General features: G+C 36.8%; 2 protein-coding genes across 2 annotated transcripts; one reads left to right on the top strand and one right to left on the bottom strand.

Moving 5' to 3' along the window:
- Positions 1-3,462: 3,462 nt before the first annotated feature.
- On the top strand, positions 3,463-5,036 carry LOC121753661 (60S ribosomal protein L24-like). The gene is made up of 5 exons (XM_042148898.1): positions 3,463-3,584; positions 4,125-4,200; positions 4,299-4,400; positions 4,480-4,628; positions 4,714-5,036. The coding sequence occupies exons 1-5, from the start codon at positions 3,574-3,576 to the stop codon at positions 4,865-4,867; spliced, it is 492 nt and encodes a 163-aa protein (XP_042004832.1). The 5' UTR covers positions 3,463-3,573; the 3' UTR covers positions 4,868-5,036.
- A 1,271-nt stretch (positions 5,037-6,307) lies between these two features.
- Positions 6,308-8,932, bottom strand: LOC121754899 (protein IQ-DOMAIN 25-like). The gene is made up of 3 exons (XM_042150189.1): positions 8,559-8,932; positions 7,387-7,575; positions 6,308-7,121 (listed from the first exon to the last, which is right to left on the bottom strand). Exons 1-3 carry the CDS (start codon positions 8,895-8,897, stop codon positions 6,480-6,482), a joined length of 1,170 nt encoding a protein of 389 aa, XP_042006123.1. The 5' UTR covers positions 8,898-8,932; the 3' UTR covers positions 6,308-6,479.
- Positions 8,933-9,290: the final 358 nt, after the last annotated feature.

Consider the following 9,290-nt stretch of genomic DNA (forward strand, 5'->3'; position numbering starts at 1 on the left):
TGAGTCGTATTCTTTTTTTATTTTGGCCCAACGTAATTGAGTCATTTCTTTTTTTGGTAAAAACTTTATTCTCCCTCTTACTTTACTCTTTCTTCGTCTCTTACTTTTTTTCCATTTCTTACTTTACTCTTTCCACTCTAATCTTTAATAAATCAATTTCTTAAATCTTGTGCCCAAAAAAATTGTCTCAACTACCTTGGGATTGAGGTAGTATATAATTTTATCGATTAATTTTTTTTCCATGTATCATATCAAATTATAGGTAATTTTACGAGAATTTGAACGAAATTTATTGCTTACGTTTTGATGAAAAAATTGAACGAAAATGTAATTTGAATATTTTTATTACTCCGTATTGACCTGAAGTATAATGTTCTTCATTGCATTACTTTGATACCCTAAGGGGGCGTTCGGTTTGCAAGATTATATCCGAGATTAAATTTGTAGTGTGTTTGGTTCATGAGATTCAACCCTACAATTCAATTCTAGATGGATAATCATGGGATAATTAGTCATAGGGAACCCCCTATGACTAAAATAATCTCACAACTCAATCCTAGATTTTATCTTGGTATTATTTTATCTTGGAAACCGAACACCACCTAGTCAGTCAATGTAAATAATGCAATAAGTTCAATGTGCATAATGTCGAAAAATGGTACTCTGTTTAACCGTGTTTTTGAATTTGCAATCAATTGTGTTTTAATACACTATGTTACATGGTTTAATGCCCAAATGTAATGCATATAATGCTCTAAATAAAATGTACGTAATGGCAATAAAATGTGTGTGTTTTTGAATTTGCAAGCAATTTGGTTTTATACCATACTCCCTCCGTCCCACATTACTTGAGGCGTTTCTTTTTTGCACGAGATTTAAAAAATTTGTGTTAAGTGAGTTATATAAAGTAAAATAAAGTAGAAGAGAGAATGAACTAAGAAAGAGGAGAGAGTAAAAGAAAGAATAAAATATATATGATTAGATGTTTTGTTTTTAGTAAAAAAGAGAAATAACTCATATAACTTGGGACAACACAAAATGGAATATGACTCAATTAACTTAGGACGGAGGGAGGGAGTATATGCTACACTGATGTAATGCAACAAGTGCAATGTACATAATACCTTAAGTACAGTGTACATAATGCTAATAGAATGATTGTATTTTTGAATTCAGGGAACATCTTTTTTAGGTATATCAACTATCCTAATTGAGCAAATTTGGTTCGTAACATTTCATAATATCTTTTAAGGTCCATCAATTATAAGCATGATTAACTTAAATTTTCAGTTTAATAAAATTATGAGATTCATTAAAATAAAATATTTATCTTAGTTTTATCTAAATAATTGAGAATGTTACTAAATAAAAGTACTCCCCATGTCCCATTAGAAATGAAACGTTTTCCTTTTCAGTCTGTCCCATTAAAAATGAAACGTTTCTAAAATGGAAACAATACTCTCTCTACTTTTTCTTCTCTCTTACTTTACTCTCTCTTCATTAACTCACAAAACAACACTACATAAAATCCCGTGCCGAAAAGCAAATGTTGCATATTTAATGGAACGGAGGGAGTATTAATTAGCACTAGAAAGTAATATCATAATATTCAAATAAAGTATGGTATATATTAATAATAGAGGGAACATCTTTTTAGGTCCACGAACTTTGTCAAAGTATCATTTTAGGTTCGTGAACTTTGAAAATATCATTTTAGGTCCGTTAACTACAAGTTAATATCATTTGAGGTATTTTGACCTTTTTCCGGACATAAATGCCCATAAGGCCTTCAAAGGGCAATTTGGACAATTCTTTCGCTACTCATCTTGCGTCAGAGACCTAGAGTCCAACGATTTTGAACGACAAACTTTTATATTTAAATTCAATTTGGACAGTAATTGGTTTCCATTCTGAAATTCATATAATTAATACTCCGAATAACAATCCAAATTAATAGCTATCTAATTTCAAAACAAATAAACTAAATATAATTCACAAATCACCTATAGCAAGTTCTTAAAATGCAGTTTAGATTGAAAAAAATAAAATAAAGTATCAAGTCCCAATTCACTATCCCTAAATAATTGGTCATCTAATAATTGAAAAATTAACACATACTCCCTCTGTCCCAAGTTACTTGAGTCGTATTCCTTTTTAGGTTGTCCTAAGTTATATAAATCATTTCTCTTTTTAGCTAAAAACAAAACATCCATATTGAAAGTTTTAAAATAATAAGTTATCTCTATGTTTAGCAAAAAGTAATACTCTAATTTACTGTATTTATTTTTATCTATTTTATTTTATTCTCCATCCATTTAATATTAAAATATTTCTTCTTAATTTTTATGAAAAAAGAAGTGATTCAATTAACAAGAATTAAAGTAGAGACTATGAGTAATTATATTGTTAACAAGTATTAAAGTAGATATTAAGAGTAATTATATTGTTTAACAAGTATTAAAGTAGATATTAAGAGTAATTATATCATACTCATATGTTTAATAATGAATTCGTACATACGGAAGTAAGATGGAGTAGTATTAAAAAAAGAAGATGGAGTAAGGGCATTAGCAATGGGGCGCCCTAAGGCGCGCCCTATGGCGCGCCACGTCAGCAGTTTTATCCTCCTACCTCCCCACCTGCAGTGGGGCGCCCTAAGGCGCGCCCTAAGGCGCGCCCTATGGCGCGCCACATCATCATTTTATTTATTTGTTAATTGATTTAAATGTTTTCAACTAACAATTAATAACGAGTAAATAAAAAAGGTCGAAATAACAAACGGGGACACATTAATAAAAAAAGAAGTTACACCGTTCAACTTACAAAAAAAAAAACTAAGTCGGTGCAATTCCCAACTTCCGACGCAGTTCATCTATCAATGCCCGGAGGTATTCGGCTTCGTCGGGGTCGGTACACTTCTTGAGGGCCTTGTGCGTCTCCAACAACGTCCTCGCCATCGACGCTGTCGCCAACGCGCATCTCCACTAAACATAGGACTATTTGGACTTGAAGCCATTTCGTAGTAATTATGTAAATGTAAGTTTCGAAAGTGAAATTGTGAAATGAAATGTAAAACGAATGAACTCTATTTATAAAACAACCAAACCGCGTGCCATCGTCCGCGACCTATCGTCCGTGTACGCCACAATGGGGAGGACGATGGCGCGCCCGATGCTATCGTCCGCAGCCATCGTCCGTGTACGCCACAATGGGGCGGACGATGGCGCGGACGATAGGCATCGGGCGCGCCATCCTCCGCGCCCTTAGTATCGGCCGCGACGATCGTCCGCGACCTATCGTCCGTATCCGCAATGGGCGCGGACGATCGATGGCGCGGACGATGCGCGCCATCGGGCGTGCCATCGTCCGCCCATTGCGGATGGCCTAATATTTTTGATAAATTAACATTAATTAGTATAGATAATTGGGCTTGCGACTGCAATATGAAAGAGGGCATAAACCAACCCTAGGCCCATTTCGAAGCAACGCCTTATATTGCTGTGATTGGGGGTTAGGGTTACTGGAACCTCACAAACTGACCTTCCGCGCCGAGCTCTCTACCATTCTGCACCCATGGTTCTCAAGTAAGTCGCAATCTTTTCCTGATATCTGCTGATTAACTGTTGTTTATACGCTATTGAGCATCCTTGCTTCACTGAATCGAATTTCGGCAGTGGAACTTATTGAACCTTTAGATGTTTGTTTAGGTTGGATTTGCTTCGTTAAATTCTTTGTCGTAGATTTAGAGGTCGTCGGATGCATCATATTTGGATTCGTGCTCTATGCATTTCAATTCCCGATTGTATTGAAATTTTCACTTCTGGATAGTTGCTGGAAAATTGCCTCTGGTCTCAGTCTCGCACTATTTAATCCAGTGTTTTACTCATTGGAGCTAACAAAACTTGTTTCCGAGTCAATTTTTTTAGATAATTTGTTCTACCCGTATGTATGTTGTTTGAATTCTGCTGTAAAACCTTGGTTTTGATGATAAATTTGAGCGCACTTGAATATTGAAGAATTCATCTGTTTGATTCTTCAATTTTGTTTGTGTGTATATTGGATTTTGTAGATGTGTGTGTATTGTAAAGCGTATTGATTTAGTTGCTACTGTTCTTGGTTATCAGGACGGAGCTTTGCCGTTTTAGTGGTGCCAAGATTTATCCTGGAAGGGGCATTAGGTTTATTAGATCAGACTCACAGGTGGGATAAAACCATAGCCAGTACTTTCTTTTACCCTCTCATTTGTTGTAATTCATATGGTTAGGTTTTGTGAATCCAATTTCCAACAACTGTTGTAGGTTTTCCTGTTTGTTAACTCAAAATGCAAGAGGTACTTCCACAATCGCCTGAGGCCTGCTAAGCTTACTTGGACTGCCATGTACAGAAAGCAACACAAGAAGGTACTTTTGATTGATCTATCACCCAACACAGTTGTTTTGCAGTTATTCTCGACTCTAAATACTTTCTTTATTGGCATAGGATGCTGCTGCTGAAACTGTGAAGAAGAGGCGCCGTACAAACAAGAAGCCCTACTCAAGGTCCATTGTTGGTGCGACCTTGGAGGTCATTCAGAAGAAACGGGCCGAGAAGCCAGAGGTCCGTGATGCTGCGCGTGAGGCTGCTCTACGGTATGAAACTTTAATTCCAAATGATAAAATATCACTCCTCTTACTTGAGTGAGAGTAGGTTTGTGATTACATTAGTTTGTATCAGTGAAATTAAGGAGAGGATTAAGAAAACAAAAGATGAAAAGAAGGCAAAGAAGGCTGAAGTTCAGTCCAAGCAAAAGGGTTCCGGCAAGGCCAATGTGCCCAAGGGAGCAGGACCCAAGGGCCCTAAGATTGGAGGTGGCGGCGGCAAGCGTTGAAAGGTTTTTGCTTTTATATGTTATGCATAAGGAACACAAATGGTTATAAGCCATTGCCATTGTGTGCTGGTTTTGGTTTTGATCTACAACTTATTTCTTTTCACTGGACATTCTCTTGTAAGGCTATTCAACTTTGTTTTCACTAGAAATAGCATACATTTTCATCTGAGATTTTATATTTTCATATTTTGATACATTAAGGCTACTGATTCCTGTTCAATGGGGATGCATTTTTTCATGAATATATGTTTTAGTGCTACTGCTAGGTGACTAATTCTTTATCCATCGGTGATAAAATTGCATAAGGGATAAAAATTAATAATCAAGCACCTAAAAGTAAAAAAAAAATTGTACTACTAAATACAAATTTTTTACTTTTATTAAGAACCGGACCATAATATATTGCATTAATATGTTCTCTTTTCTCATTGATATTTATCATTATAAACGGAATTATTTATGAGCCAGACTCATGTGCACTCCCACTTTGTGACCGAACATGGACTCGACCTTACCCGGTCTATAAAAAGGTAAAAGTAATTACTTCTACGTTTTAGTTTTAATATACCCACTTTATATTAAATGGAGTATGATTTTTGCGATGATAATATTACATTATAATAACTTTATTAACGATAAATTTTAATTACAAGAACAATTATTTCTATTTATGACAATAATCAATTTTAGCAGTTATTTTTTATGATTTTTCTACCCCATTATAAATTGTTGATTTTCCGTTTTTAATTGTGCTATTATAAATGATTGATTTTCATTTTTAATAAAAAAAAATATTGTAATACATATTTTATTCTCTTATCAAGGTCCTTTAAAATCTCATACTGATGGAAAAAGAGCAAAGTACTATGTTTAATCTTTTTTTGTTATTGTTGTAGTACATTAGAATGAAACGGAATACAACGATTTTTTTGGCATGCTTTGAGGTGGGAGTGGTGTGTAGTTCTTTTAGGGGCGGTTGGTTCGAAAGATTGTATATTGAGATTATATGTGTAATGTGTTTGCTTTATGAGATTGAATCCCACAATTCAATTCAAGATGGATAATCATGATATAATTAATCATAACTAAAATAGTCTCAGAACTTAATCCTAGATTATATCTTGGTATTATTTTATTTAGCAAACCGAACATTACCTTAGATTACCTTAGAGATATTGATGTTTGAAAGATGTTATTTTATCTTACGCAGACTGGGACAAGATCTTGCACCACAAATCCTGAAATCCTGTTGGTTGTTGGGTTGAAGTTCAAAATGGTTATGAGTATTTCTATATCATGAAATCCTGTTGTAATCAGTATCACAATTTCACATTTAGACCCTGATTTACCTGTTAGAAGCATTCTATCATCCATTTTCAATGTCAATGCTAATAGAAGTTCGTTTTAGACTTGTAGCTGTTTTAAATAATAGTATGAGTATAACATAACATGAAATTCACCATTCACCCACACAATATTTGCAAAAATACATACTTCTCTTCTCTCTTATTATCCACAATTTACATGACCAACATCCAAAACAAATGTAGTTAGCTTAGTACCTGTGCCGAAGCCCACCACTAAACCCTGAAATGTCCCTCTCCAGCATCCCTTACCGGTCCAGACGCCTCGACCCCGGATACACATTACTCAACTGCACCTTCTGCCCATCTCTATGCCTATTCACCGATTTCGATCTCTCCCACTGGGAGCTAGACCTCTCCGACCGTGGCCTCTGCTTCGGTGCACTGAGAGACCTTGCCTTTGCCTTCGAGGACTCTGTGTAAGCCATGTAGCTCGGATGCTCCGTGCAATTGCTCAGGCTGCTCTTGGCAGGCGCGAACAGCCCCCTCTTGGAGCTCCCCCCTTCCACCGATGATGAGTAGGCCGGGCTGTTGTTGGCCGTGTAGAAGGGGCTTCCGTTGGCATTTAGGCCTACCGTGAGAGGGCTTAGGGACGGACTTAACCATGTGGTGTGCTGGTCGGATATGTGGCTCGGGTGAGAGGAGTGGATGATGGCTCTGCCTATAGGGCTCGTGCTTGCCTTCCCCGTGTCAACTTCTAGAACCTTGTCTCCTTTCTCCTCATCCACACGGGCGATCCTAGTGAAGTCCCATGGCGCCTTCGCCTTCTCGCCTTTCCTCCTCTCCATCCAGGGCGAGGGCGACTTGTCTGAATCATACACGAGGTTGGTGTTGTTCCTCTGCATTTTGGCTCGGGCAGGGGATTCATGAGTCGCGTGATCCGCCTTCTCCTGAACCAGTATTCAATATAGGCTTACATTTGACAACTTTTTACATATTCAGTACTTCCTTCGTTCCATACTAGTACAATCATTTTATTTTCTGCACTCGTTTTGTAAAAAAAATTACAAATAGTTAAAGTGGACTGGTCTCTACATTTTTCTCTCTCCACTTTTAACTATTTATTACTATCAATTTTCCAAAATGAGTGCAGGAAATGAAATGACTCAGTTGAACGAAGGGAGTACATGCTTACATTCTAATTCAATATCTTACAGTGTGGTTGAAGTGGGAGGGCTTGGTGCTCTCCTCAGTGGAGAGTCGGCCAGCCCGTGCTCTGGCTTGGGCGCGCATAAGTGCCTGAAGCTGTCGTAACGTTTCAGCATTATGCTTACGCAAAAAGTGGCCTCTAACGAGTGCTTGGAGCTTAACCAACGCCTTGAGCGCCCGTAGAGCTCTTCTCGACTGCAGACGGGATCAGTAAGAATATTTGTTGAAAATGAGTGAATGGCTCACGATTACATTTGAGGTTGTTAGAGTTAGAGGACCAAACTAATCAAATGTTTAACAAGACATCTCAACCTTTGGAATGAAGTGAAGATAAAGTAATCCAATGGGATGAGAAAAGGTATCTCAAAAGATAAATTTTTGGCAACTTTTTCAACTTCTGTTGCTGTGTAACTTTCTTCAAACTACTGTAGCAACCTTAACCATCAAACTAGGACTACCATTTTGCTTTTTAAAACTACTAGCCACATCATCAAAAAATTTACGTACTCCCTCCGTCCGAGATTTAAGAAAATGATAAATATTATGTTAAAGTGGAGAGAATAAAGTATGAAAAAGGAAAAAGTAAAAGAGATAAAGAGAAATTGAATAAAGTAAAAGAGGGCTAAAATTTCATCTTTTGTTAAAAAAGGACATTGATTATTTGTGGTGGGACAATCTAAAATGGAAGTTGATCACTTGTGGTGGGACGGAGTGAGTACTTTCTTATAAAAATTAGTTTAAACTGTGAACAAATACATGTTTTAACACAAAATTGATAAAATACAAAAGAACGACAGAGAAAAAAACATTGATGTGTTATTAGTGAAAAATGAGACTCACATCTTTTGAGAGAATAAACATACTCTTTGATGTTTTTTTTTAATTTTAGATTGTCCATCAAAATTAGTGTATGCTGAAGTAGAAAAGAATTTGCTATTTTGTTTTAATTCCAAAAGGCAACGTAAAATGGAATTTAGAACATGATTCAAACATATGCAAAAAAAAATTAAATAATTTCGAATTATAGCAAGACAAAAAGAAGCCCATAAATCATACTAGTAATATGTCTACCTTTTTCACCACCTTAGACGGCGTCGTTTAAAGAAAAATGACTACGTTAAAGATGAAACAATATTGCATACAACAACATGGAAAAAGAGAGAGGAAGGAAAAATTACGAGATAGCCACGGAAATGAGATTGAATCACAACGGCCGCCCGCTCCTCCCAAACGGCGCCGTTTTGTGGACCATACGCGGCGGCGCTGGTGAGGTGGGCCACCGCGGCCACGGCAGCCTCGGCTATGGCGGCGGTGGCAGCGGCCACGGCGACTGCCTGCCTACTCGTCGCTTCGTCGTCGATCGCATGGGATCGACGGCGGAGTTTTCCCTTGGGAAAGCTCCATCTCTTCTTCGGGGGCGGGCCGCCGTTCGGGTCGGGCTTATTCAAGCCCCACATACCTCTAAACCATTTGATAGCTTTGCCCATTGTGTTGGAGATGAGTGAAGGGTGAAGCATGGAGCAGTTTTAGAGAGAGAGAGAGGAAGAGTGAAGTGAAATGGTCAAGGATTGATATAACTACTAAACATGGGATTAGGAAAATAAGTTATTGTTGGGTGCTGTGGAAGTTTGTACCTAATTAGGAATGATTACCTCTATTTATTATTTTTAACTACTTTTCATATTTTAGTATTGTTACAGCTATTGCTTACTCCTTTTTAATTACCTCTTAGTAAATGTTTGTATCAAATTAAATTAATGATATAGCATAAATATTAGTACTCGTTTTTAAAATAATTAAAGTTTAAGTTTATTAATCATGTAAATAAGAAACTGAGTTATTCTACCTGCCTCCCATTATTCTGTCCTTAATTAAACTATTAAAATTTATATATAATGGGCAAGTTGTTT

This window comes from Salvia splendens, chromosome 11 (genome assembly GCF_004379255.2).
Source record: "Salvia splendens isolate huo1 chromosome 11, SspV2, whole genome shotgun sequence".
Taxonomy (NCBI): domain Eukaryota; kingdom Viridiplantae; phylum Streptophyta; class Magnoliopsida; order Lamiales; family Lamiaceae; genus Salvia; species Salvia splendens.

What these genes read in the sequence shown, in the direction of transcription:
- LOC121753661 (XM_042148898.1), top strand. An exon ending in ACAGAAAGCAACACAAGAAG is followed by an intron (nt 4,401 to 4,479) that starts GTACTTTTGATT and finishes TTATTGGCATAG; the next exon opens with GATGCTGCTGCTGAAACTGT. An exon ending in GCGCGTGAGGCTGCTCTACG is followed by an intron (nt 4,629 to 4,713) that starts GTATGAAACTTT and finishes AGTTTGTATCAG; the next exon opens with TGAAATTAAGGAGAGGATTA.
- LOC121754899 (XM_042150189.1), bottom strand. Translation starts at nt 8,897, where the DNA reads ATGCTTCACCCTTCACTCATCTCCAACACAATGGGCAAAGCTATCAAA. An exon ending in CTCATTTCCGTGGCTATCTC is followed by an intron (nt 7,576 to 8,558) that starts GTAATTTTTCCT and finishes TCCCGTCTGCAG; the next exon opens with TCGAGAAGAGCTCTACGGGC. An exon ending in CCTCCCACTTCAACCACACT is followed by an intron (nt 7,122 to 7,386) that starts GTAAGATATTGA and finishes ATACTGGTTCAG; the next exon opens with GAGAAGGCGGATCACGCGAC.